Here is a 12,057-nt window from a genome sequence, read left to right as displayed (position 1 = left end):
CCGTTTCGGCCAGGATTTATTATCACACTTGGAAGGTTTTCCTTTCCTGGTGTAGAGAGCGCGGGCTGCCTCCTCTGCCTTTTTCCGTTCCAAACATTCTAGCCTTCCTTCAAGCAGGCCTGGATTCTGGGCTTGCTCCAAGTACCCTTAAAAGGCAGATTTCGGCTTTATCAGTCCTTTTTCAGTGCAAGATTGCGACTAATCGTCAGGTCAGGACTTTTTTCCAGGGAGTCGCTCATAAGGTCCCTCCTTTTAAGACTCCTTTGGAAGCTTGGGACCTTAATCTGGTCTTAAGGGCTTTACAGGACGCTCCTTTTGAGCCTCTTCAAGATGTTTCTTTGATGTTTCTTTCTTGGAAAGTCGTATTTTTAGTGGCAATAACGTCCATAAGGCGGGTATCGGAGCTGGCAGCCCTTTCCTGTCGTACCCCCTTTTTGCGTTTTCATCAGGACAAGGTAGTGCTCAGACCAGCACCGTCCATTTTGCCGAAGGTTGTTTCATCATTCCACATCAATGAAGATATTGTTCTGCCCTCTTTTTGTCCGGCACCTACGCACCGTGTAGAAAAAGATCTCCATACGTTGGATCTGGTGAGGGCTCTGAGGAGGTACGTTTCCCGAACGGCTCCTTTTTGCCAGACAGATGCTCTGTTTGTCCTTCCGGAGGGTCGCAGGAAGGGATGCGCGGCTTCAAAATCTACCCTGGCCAGGTGGATAAGGGCGACCATTCAAGAGGCCTATCGCACCATGGGCGTGATGGTTCCGGCCGGAATGAAGGCTCATTCGACTAGAGCAGTGGGGGCTTCCTGGGCCATTCGGCACCAGGCCTCAGCAGAACAGGTTTGCAAGGCTGCGACCTGGTCTAGTCTGCGTACGTTTGTCAAACATTATAATGTCCACTCCCAGATCTCTGCTGATGCAAGTCTGGGTAGAAGGATTCTTCAAGCGGCAGTGGCGCATTTATAGACAACCATTATCTGGATGTCTTTTACTGGTGAGTTATATTTCCCACCCAGGGACTGCTTTAGGACATCCCACAGTCCTGTGTCCCCCAATGAGGCGAAGGAGAAATAGGGATTTTTGTGTTACTCACCGTAAAATCCTTTTCTCCGAGACGCTCATTGGGGGACACAGCTCCCTCCCTGGTAGCCTTATGGCTGCTTTGGTTATATCTGATTACATTAGTCAGTAGGATCTTTTCTAGACATAAGTTTTCTGTATTTATGCTGTTATATTATTTTTTGTGTTTTGTTCTCCTACTGCTTTTTGCACCAAACTGGAGTCTCTGGTAGCCAGTGTCAGGGTGTATACGATGGAAGAGGAGCTAACTTTTCTTCACCTTTACTTAGTGTCAGTCTCCTGGCGGCAGAAGCATACACCCACAGTCCTGTGTCCCACAATGAGCGTCTCGGAGAAAAGGATTTTACGGTGAGTAACAAAAAAATCCCTATTTCACTTGTTAAAGACTAAACTTCAGACAGAAAGGCCCACAAACAAACAGCAACTGAAAACCACCACAGTGAAGGCCTGGCAGAGAATCAAAAAGGAGGAAACACAGCGTCTGGTGATGTCCATGAGTTCAAGACTTCAGGCAGTCATTGCCAACAAAGGGTTTTCAACCAAGTACTAGAAATGAACATTTCATTTAAAATAATTGAATCTGTCCAATTACTTTTGGTCCCTTTAAAAACAGGGTGGCACATGTTAAGGAGCTGAAACTCCTAAACCCTTCATCCAATTTTAATGTGGATACCCTCTGTAAGGCAGTGACCGGTGTCATATGCGAGGGTCGCTATGTATCCCCCAGGATGTGCTTAGAAGCATATTAGATCCGCTGGAGTGCCCTGTGCTCACAGCAGGTTTGCCTGTGAGACACAGGGAAGAATAAAAGTGAGTGTGAACTGGATCAAGTTATTTGACCCAGAAATTATTCAGGAAAACCCGGTATGGGCTTTTATTTTTGAAACGGACTGCAGGAAGGTAGTGGGGCCAGTCCGTTTCCTCCAGCCCAGGTCTTATAGTGGCCCATGGCCATAGAATCTGGAGGAAAGAAAAAAAAAAACCCTGCAAGAGAGTTTGGGTGTGTCAGTCTGGTCTGGGAGTCAGACCTAGCAGGAGGCTTATGAGGAGCTCTTTCCCTGTGGAGCAACACGGGCCTGGCAGAGCCTGAAAAGCCTGACACCCCAGCGTACACGGTGGTGTAATACGCTCACAGCAGCGGATTGTGGACTGTTATTTTTCCCGGCTGCATACTGAAGGACTTGTTGCTTATGTTTTCGGTTTGTGAGTATGCTGTGAAATAAACAAGACTTTATTTGAACTTTATATGGGTCACTGCCTAGTCACTGCACAGCAAGGACATCGCTACATCACACCTCAAATGAAAGCTGAAAGTCTGAACTTCAACTGCATCTAAATTGTTTTGCTTAAAATTCATTGTGGTAATGTCTATAACCAAAATTAGAAAAATGTTGTCTCTGTCCAAATATATATGGACTTAACTATACATGGAGTCAAAACATGTCTCAGAATTTTGATTTAAAAAAAAAAAAGGCATAGTTATCATAGGAGTAGAGGTAGCTGAGACCCTTGTGCCCTTGCATGAGAGGACACCATTTTTGTTTATAAATTACACATAATGGGTAGGGAGCACTGTTCTAGACTTTGGACTAAGCCCAGATACTCAGTGTATGTCCTAGAGTACTCAACTGTAGCTATATAGCATGCCTCTTCAGTTCTTGTGTATTAGTTTATCAGACTGCAAAAAATTTGGCAAGTAGTCCAATCATACATCTACATTGTAAGGTGGGAATATAGCAGTTACACCCATCTGAATCCATCTTTAGTGTATTTCCCAGTCCGTATTTGGCCTGCTGGACTTCTATGACCGGTCTCCAAATTTACAGCTTGATGTGTGTTTTCGATGCTGCATGTTTGGGTCAGGAGTCCCAGTCTGGGCATTGCAACCCAAATATGAACCATGAAATACACCACTCTGAACCCGGCCGGTTCACATTGCGTTAATGGGTTAACGCTAGCGGACTCCGTTACATGGCGAAATTGTCGCAATTAACGCCATGCAACGAATCCGTTAGCGCACCAATTGACGGCAATGTGCTAACGGATCTCTAGTGCATCGCTAGCGCATGCAATTTTCGGCACGCGCTAGCGATGTCCCGTTAGTTTCGGACGGACCGCGGATGCTGCTTGCAGCATCCGAGGTCCGTTCCTCGCTAGCGCAGACCGGGTATCTGCGCTAACGGGATCGGCAAACGCGATCCCTTTTGGGACATTGCGTTAGCGCAGTCCGTAGCGCTATGCGCTAAACGGACTGCCCTAACGCAATGTGAACCTAGCCTAAGAGTGCGTTTGTACTTGTCTTTTGGAAGGGTGGTGAGGGCTAGTAGCCCATTACAGGACAGCAGTGTAAGAAATGGTGGTAATTGGGGGTTCTTTGTAAAGATGTTGCAGTGGAGTCAAGGAGCACCTTAAGATTCTCCCATGTTGATTCTTCCTAAATTATTTGCCATTGTTTCTTTTCACAATATTAGATGTAATAACCCAGCTAAATGCAGCTGAAGAACGTTGCTTGCTTTTCGAGAAGCAGTTATGCTATATGAGGAAAATGATTCTGCATGCGGAAGTGGATAAGAATACCATTATGGATCAGCAGGTACCTTTGCATGTAACATCAGTTACATCTAATATAAATGTAATGGTACAGAGGGGAATTAATGTGAGTTTCCTAAGTGTGTGTGTATATAATATGCCTGTGTGTATCCCATTCTCTACGTAACCCTCGGGATGTCTCTTGTGCTAATATTAACTCATTATTCATGCACTGTAATTATAATCGCAGTAATCAAGAAAATCGGACCTGTTCTGTGCAGATAGTTACTCACCTAGACATACTCGCTCTGTAGAGATGAGAACAGTTACATTTAAATGGCCTTTTTCCATGTATCCATAGGCTTTTCTAAAGAAAGACAATATACAGGACAAGCTGGAAAAACTTGAGTTATTAGAAAAAGAATGTCTCCGACTCACAGCCACTCAGCAGATTGCAGAAGTAAGACATCTGGATATATTGTAATATTTTTTGTCACACTGCACTAATTCTTAATTAGATTATTAAGGGAATCTGTCACCAGTAGAGATGAGCAGATCATGCAAAATTTGAATTCACCTGTTCGCACGGTTTCTCTTGGGCATTTTCTTTGGAGGGCGAGTTATTCTAGTAAAGTTTAATGTCCCTTTATATCGTCTGGTTTCTCTCCAGACCCCAGAACATGAAAAAACATAATATGTAAAAAAAAAATTGTTATACTCCCCGTCCATTTTTCTGATCCCTCCGATACTCACCGCCACCCACATGGTCCTTATCACATCGTCTGATTCGCTGCCGCTCGTGTTGGTATTTTCTGTTCTCTCACACTGTGCAGAACTTCCGGGTATCAAATAGCCTAGGAAGGGTTCTGCTCAGGTGTGCGGGAGGTCAATGGTATTGTGCTGTGATTTTTCTTGGGCTTGGGAGGCACTCTCCTGAGCGCCATGTCACTCGAAAGACCCGAAGGTGACCTCATGAGTGCAGAGGGGCCGGAGATGTGAGTGGTAAGGGAAGTATAATGATTTGTTTACTTTTTGATGGCCTGTTATGGCTCAGAAAAATGAGGGCCAACAACTGCAGTTTTTGCTGAATCTTGCACATACGTCAATTACAATAAATCTGCATTTTGGCAAATGTGGATTTTTGTAAAATATGAGTGGAATTCAATTTATTGGTTCATCTCTATTCACCTAATCTGAGAGCAGCATAATTTAGAGACCGAGATCCTAATTCTGGTGATGTCACTTACTGGACTGTTTGCTCCGGTTTTGATCAAGTAAGCAGGAGATTGTCACTAGAGGACTAGTAAAGCTGCTGTCCTGTAGTCCTCCATATTCATGGGCACTGTATAACCCCACCCACACCACTGATTGGACAGTGTTCACAGAAAACTGCCAATTAGTGTTGGGGGCGTGTCTATACAGAGAACCAACAGATCTGCAGCAGGTGAAAACTGCAGTAAGTAGCCAGGCAAGTGCTACATTGCTGGAATTTGGGTCTCTGTCCTTACATCATGCTGCTCTCAAATGGGGTTACAAATTCCCTTTAAATCTGTAGTGCGGCTCAGGATGTGGCTTGAAATCTAAAATATTTTTCACCTCTCGCTCATATTGGTATAATATTACATTCAATGTGTGCAGTAATAATCTAAGATGCAAACTAATTGCACATTAGCAGAATAAATGTGTTGCTGCATGTAGAGTTTGATGCAGAAAACCATTTTATCCCTTCAGAGTAAAATTCATCAACTAGAGGAAAAATTACATGCAGAGGAAAAACATCGAAAATTACTGCAGGACAAAGTATTCCAGGTTAGTGAAATCAATAGGCTCATTTTTAGTAGTCATTCTTCATGCGCACAGTAAAATATGAGAGTAATTTGGGATATTTTTGTCAGATCTTCTAGGTTCAGATTGCAACACTTAAAGCAAACTGGAAAATATACAAAGACTGGGGTTTTATGGCTGCATCAAACCATTCTAGGAGCAGAGCTCAGGGACACTTACCGTATATACTCAAGTACTGTATAAGCCGAGAATTTCAGTCCATTTTTTTAGGCTGAAATTGCCCCTCTCGGCTTATACTCGAGTCATACCCAGGGGTCAGCAGGGGAGGGGGAGCGGAGCTGTGTAATAATACTCACCTGCTCCTGGTGCGGTCCCTGGATGTCCCTGGTTCTCCGGTGCCGGCAGCTTCTTCCTGTAGTGAGCGGTCACATAGTACCGCTCATTACAGTAATGAATATGGACCCCACTCTTCTCCCATAGGGGTGGAGCCGCATATTCATTACTGTAATGAGCGGTAACTATGACTGCCCAGTACAGGAAGAAGCTGCCGGCGCCGGAGAGCCAGGGACTGCACAGCGCCAGGAGCAGGTGAGTATAACGGGGGCATATTCACCTGCTCCCCATTCCACAGCTGCCGTTGCATCTTCCCCATCCTCTGCAGTGATGCTCAGGTCAGAGGGCGCGGTGACGCGATTAGTGTGCGTGCCGCCTTCTGCCTGAACAGCGGCATCGATGGTGGAACGGGGAGCAGGTGACTATAGCAAGTGCCGGGGGCCTGAGAGGTGAGTGTGTCATTTTTTTTATTTTTACTTTTTTAATCGCAGCAACGGCATATGGGGCAAATGTCTGTATGCAGCATTATATGGGGCAAATATCTGTATGGAGCATCTTATGGGCCATGTGCAGCATTATATGGGGCAAATATCTGTATGGAGCATCTTATGGGGCTATAATCCGCATTTGTGCAGCATTATACGGGGCAAATGTGTCTGGAGCATCTTATGGGGCCATGTGCAGCATTATATGGGGCAAATATCTGTATGGAGCATCTTATGGGCCATAATCAGCATTTGTGCATCATTATATGGGGCATATTTTCATATGGAGCATCTTATGGGGCCATCATGAGCTGTATGGAGCATTATATGGGGCTCCTGATTCAATATGGATATTCAAAAACACTTAACCTACTGATGTCTCAATTAATTTTACTTTTATTGGTATCTATTTTTATTTTTGAAATTTACCGGTAGCTGCTGCATTTTCCACCCTAGGCTTATACTCGAGTAATTAAGTTTTCCCAGTTTTTTGTGGCAAAATTAGGGGTCTCGGCTTATACTCGGGTCGGCTTATACTCAAGTATATACTGTAGTTAATTTCAGCTAAAGGAACCTGAGAATATTGAGTCATGTTTTGTTTATAACCCTTTAAGGACCTGGGTGATTTTTTTCACTTTTCGCTTTCTCTCCCCCTTGTTTCAAGAGCCATTACTTTTTTTTTTTTGTCAGCATAGCCATATCCGGGTTGTTTTGTTGTGTGAGGAGTGTGTCATTCAATACTACAATACATTTTACCAATCAAAGCACTGAAAAAATGGGTAAAAATTCCAAGTGTGACACAAATCCACAATCATTATATTTTGTTTGGTAAAAACAACCTACCGTATACACTCGAGTATAAGCCGAGATTTTCAGCCCAAATTTTTGGGCTGAAAGTGCCCCTCTCGGCTTATACTCGAGTCACGGTAGCGGTGGGGTCGGCGGGTGAGGGGGAGAGGGCGCTGAGGCATACTTACCTAGTCCCGGCGATCCTGGCGCTCCCCCTGCCGTCCCACGGTCTTCAGTGCTGCAGCTCTTCCCCTCTTCAGCGGTCACGTGGGACCGCTCATTAGAAAACTGAATATGCGGCTCCACCTCCCATAGGGGTGGAGCCACATATTCATTTCTCTAATCAGCGGTGCCGGTGACCGCTGATAGAGGAAGAGGCTGACCGAAGACCGTGGGATGGCAGGGGGAGCGCCAGGATTGCCGGGACTAGGTAAGTATGTCATATTTACCTATCCCCGTTCCACACGCCAGGCGCCGCACTGTCTTCCCGGCGTCTCTCCGCACTGACTGTGCAGGTCAGAGGGTGCGATGACGCATATAGTGTGCGCGGCGCCCTCTGCCTGATCAGTCAGTGCAGAGAGACGCCGGGACGAGACGCTGGGAGCTGCAAGCAGCGAGGTGAGTATGGCATTTTTTTTTTATATTGCAGCAGCAGCAGCAGTGGCACAGCTATGGGGCAATAATGAATGGTTCAGAGCACTATATGGCACAGCTATGGGACAATAATGAACGGTGCAGAGCACAATATGGCACAGCTATGGGGCAGTAATGAACGGCGCAGAGCACTATATGGCACAGCTATGGGGCAATAATGAACGGCGCAGAGCACTATATGGCACAGCTATGGGGCAATAATGAACGGTGCAGAGCACTATATGGCAGCTATGGGGCAATAATGAACGGCGCAGAGCACTATATGGCACAGCTATGGGGCAATAATGAACGGCGCAGAGCACTATATGGCAGCTATGGGGCAATAATGAACGGTGCAGAGCACTATATGGCACAGCTATGGGGCAATAATGAACGGGGCAGAGCACTATATGGCACAGCTATGGGGCAATAATGAACGGTGCAGAGCACTATATGGCAGCTATGGGGCAATAATGAACGGCGCAGAGCACTATATGGCAGCTATGGGGCAATAATGAACGGTGCAGAGCACTATATGGCAGCTATGGGGCAATAATGAACGGTGCAGAGCACTATATGGCGCAGCTATGGGGCAATAATGAACGGTGCAGAGCACTATATGCCACAGCTATGGGGCAATACTGAACGGCGCAGAGCACTATACGGCACAGCTATGGGGCAATAATGAACGGCGCAGAGCGCTATATGGCACAGCTATGGGGCAATAATGAACGGTGCAGAGCACTATACGGCACAGCTATGGGGCAATAATGAACGGTGCAGAGCACTATACGGCACAGCTATGGGGCAATAATGAACGGTGCAGAGCACTATATGGCAGCTATGGGGCAATAATGAACGGTGCAGAACACTATATGGCACAGCTATGGGGCAATAATGAACGGTGCAGAGCACTATATGGCACAGCTATGGGGCAGGAATGAACGGTGCAGAGCACTATATGGCACATCTATGGGGCAATAATGAACGGCACAGAGCACTATATGGCACAGCTTTCTATGGTACATCTATGGGGCAATAATGAACGGTGCAGAGCACTATATGGCAGCTATGGGGCAATAATGAACGGCGCAGAGCACTATATGGCACAGCTATGGGGCAGTAATGAACGGCGCAGAGCACTATATGGCAGCTATGGGGCAATACTGAACGGCGCAGAGCACTATATGGCACAGCTATGGGGCAATACTGAATGGCGCAGAGCACTATATGGCAGCTATGGGGCAATAATGAACGGTGCAGAGCACTATATGGCAGCTATGGGGCAATAATGAACGGTGCAGAGCACTATATGGCACAGCTATGGGGCAATAATGAACGGTGCAGAGCACTATATGCCACAGCTATGGGGCAATACTGAACGGCGCAGAGCACTATACGGCACAGCTATGGGGCAGGAATGAACGGTGCAGAGCACTATATGGCACATCTATGGGGCAATAATGAACGACACAGAGCACTATATGGCACAGCTTTCTATGGTACATCTATGGGGCAATAATGAACGGTGCAGAGCACTATATGGCACAGCTATGGGGCAATAATGAACGGTATGGAGCATCTATTTTTACTTTTTAAATTCACTGGTAGCTGCTGCATTTTCCACCCTAGGCTTATACTCGAGTCAATAAGTTTTCCCAGTTTTTTGTGGCAAAATTAGGGGGGTCGGCTTATACTCGGGTCGGATTATACTCGAGTATATACGGTAATAACCTGTCCAGGTCAATACGATTTAGGCTACTTTCACACTAGCGTTAACTGCAATCCGTCACAATGCGTCGTTTTGCAGAAAAAACGCATCCTGCAAAAGTGCTTGCAGGATGCGTTTTTTCCCCATAGACTTGTATTGACTACGCATTGCGACGGATTGCCACACGTCGCATCCGTCGTGCGACGGATGCGTCGTGCTTTGGCGGACCGTCGGGAGCAAAAAACGCTACATGTAATGTTTTTTGCTCCTGACGGACCGCTTTTTCCGACCGCGCATGCGTGGCCGGAACTCCGCCCCCACCTCTCCGCACCTCACAATGGGGCAGCGGATGCGCCGGAGAAATGCATCCGCTGCCTCCGTTGTGCAGTGCGTTAAACGCTAGCGTCGGAATCTCTGCCCGACGCATTGCGACGGGGAGATTCCGACGCTAGTGTGAAAGTAGCCTTAGATTGACACAAATATTATTATAGCGGTTTTTTTATTATTATTTTAGTGGTGAATAGGAAATTCCTTTTTTTTTTTTTTTTTTCTATATTTTTGAAGAGAGAAAAAATAGTTTTTTTTGCAACAGCTATTTCAGTTTCATATATCTAATAACTGTTGGACACAGTAATGTTTCTGCCTTGAAATGAGGTTTATTGTACTAACAGAAACTGTGCAATCTGCATTCAAACAAAATTTGACAGGTGCATAAGTATGGGCACCCCACCAGAAAAGTGACATTAATATTTAATAGATCCTTCTTTTGCAAAAATAACAGCCTCTAGTCGCTTCCTGTAGCTTTTAATGAGTTCTTGGATTCTGGATGAAGGTGTTTTTGGCCATTCCTCTTAACAAAACAATCCCAGTTCAGTTAAGTTTGATGGTCGCCGAGCATGGACAGCCCTCTTCAAATGATCCCTCAGATGTTCAATGATATTCAGGTCTGAGGACTGGGATGGCCATTCCAGAACAGTGTAATTGTTCCTCTGCATGAATGCCTGAGTAAATTTGGATTGGTGTTTTGGATCATTATCTTGCTGAAAGATCCATCCCCTGCGTAATTTCAACTTTGTCACTGATTCATGAACATTATTGTCAAGAATCTGCTGATACTGAGAGGAATCCATGCATCCCTCAACTTTAACAAGATTCCCGGTGCCGGCATTGGCCACACAGCCCCAAAGCATGATGGGACCTCCACCAAATTTTACTGTGGGTAGCAAGTGTTTTTCTTGGAATGCTGTGTTATTTGGCCGCCATGCATAACGCATTTTTGTATGACCAAACAACTCAATCTTGGTTTCATCAGTCTACAGGACCTTCTTCCAAAAAGACATTGGCTTCTCCAAATGTGATTTTGCATACCTCAGCCGACTCTGTTTGTGGCGTGCTTGCAGAAATTGCTTCTTTCGCATCACTCTCCCATACAGCTTCTTCTTGTGCAAAGTGCGTTGTATAGTTGACCGATGCACAGTGACACCATCTGCAGCAAGTTGATGCTGCAGCTCTCTGGAGGTGGTCTGAGGATTGTCCTTGACTGATCTCACCTTTCTTCTTCTCTGCCTTTCTGATGTTTTTCTTGGCCTGCCACTTCTGGCCTTAACAAGAACTCTACCTGTGTTCTTCCATTTCCTTACTGTGTTCCTCACAGTGGAAATTGACAGGTTAAATCTCTGAGACAGCTTTTTGTATCCTTCCCCTGAACAACTATGTTGAATAATCTTTTGTTTAGAAAGTTGTTTTGAGGAACCCATGATGCCACTCTTCATGGAAGATTTAGGGTATGTGCACACGTCAGGATTTTTAGCGGTTTTTTTTGCGGAATTTCGCTATAAATCCGGTAAAAAAGCGCTAACATTATGCATCCTATCTTTTAGAATGCATTCCGCATTTTTGTGCATATGTTAGCGTTTTTTTCCGCAAAAAAAACGCATACCGCAAAAAATCCGGACATGCTCTATCTTTTTCCAGATTTTCTGCGGATTTCCTGTGGATTTCCTATCAAAAAGGACATTCCGGAAAATAATTTAAAAAAAAGCTAAAAATCAGCGCAAATTCCACGAGAAATCCGCGCGAAAAAAGCACGCGGATTTCTGGCAGAATTCTCAGGATTTTGCCAGGAAAAAATCCTGACGTGTGCACATACCCTCAAACAGGAGAGCAACTTGCAAGTGGCCACTTTAAGTAGCTTTTCTCATGATTGCATACACCTGGCTATGAAGTTCAAAGCTCAATGAGGTTAGAAAACCAAAAAAAGTGCTTTAGTAAGTCAGTAAAAAGTAGGTAGGAGTATTTAAAACAAGAAAATGGTAAGGGTGCCCATACTTATGCACCTGTCAAATTTTGTTTGAATGCAGATTGCACATTTTCTGTTAGTACAATAAACCTCATTTCAAGGCAGAAACATTACTGTGTCCAACAGTTATTAGATATATGAAACTGAAATAGATGTTGCAAAAAAAAAAAACAATTTTTACAAAACATTAAGCTTAAGATTAATAGGGGTGCCCAAACTTTTTCATATAACTGTATATATTTATTATTATCTTGAACCTATGATGGTTTGATCACTCATAATATACATCCTAATATCACAGTGTTGCAGTGTATAGTGCAATTGCAGATGGTATGTGGGGTTCAGCCTGTGGCTGAGCTTCACTGGAGGAGTTGGCAATTATGGGTAACTTCAGCTGGACCCTGTTTGCCATAT

General features: G+C 44.9%; 1 protein-coding gene across 2 annotated transcripts in view; it reads left to right on the top strand.

Annotated features, from left to right (window-relative positions):
- Positions 1-12,057, top strand: part of CEP57L1 (centrosomal protein 57 like 1) — a 43,604-nt gene that overhangs the window by 24,112 nt on the left and 7,435 nt on the right. For both annotated transcript variants that reach the window (XM_069726238.1, XM_069726240.1), the window contains exons 4-6: positions 3,551-3,672; positions 3,970-4,068; positions 5,340-5,417. In XM_069726238.1, the coding sequence (XP_069582339.1) occupies positions 3,551-3,672; positions 3,970-4,068; positions 5,340-5,417 (299 nt within the window). The remainder of the gene's footprint in view (positions 1-3,550; positions 3,673-3,969; positions 4,069-5,339; positions 5,418-12,057) is intronic.

This window comes from Ranitomeya imitator, chromosome 5 (assembly GCF_032444005.1).
Source record: "Ranitomeya imitator isolate aRanImi1 chromosome 5, aRanImi1.pri, whole genome shotgun sequence".
Lineage (NCBI taxonomy): Eukaryota > Metazoa > Chordata > Amphibia > Anura > Dendrobatidae > Ranitomeya > Ranitomeya imitator.
This window is presented reverse-complemented; position numbering and strand designations above follow the sequence as displayed.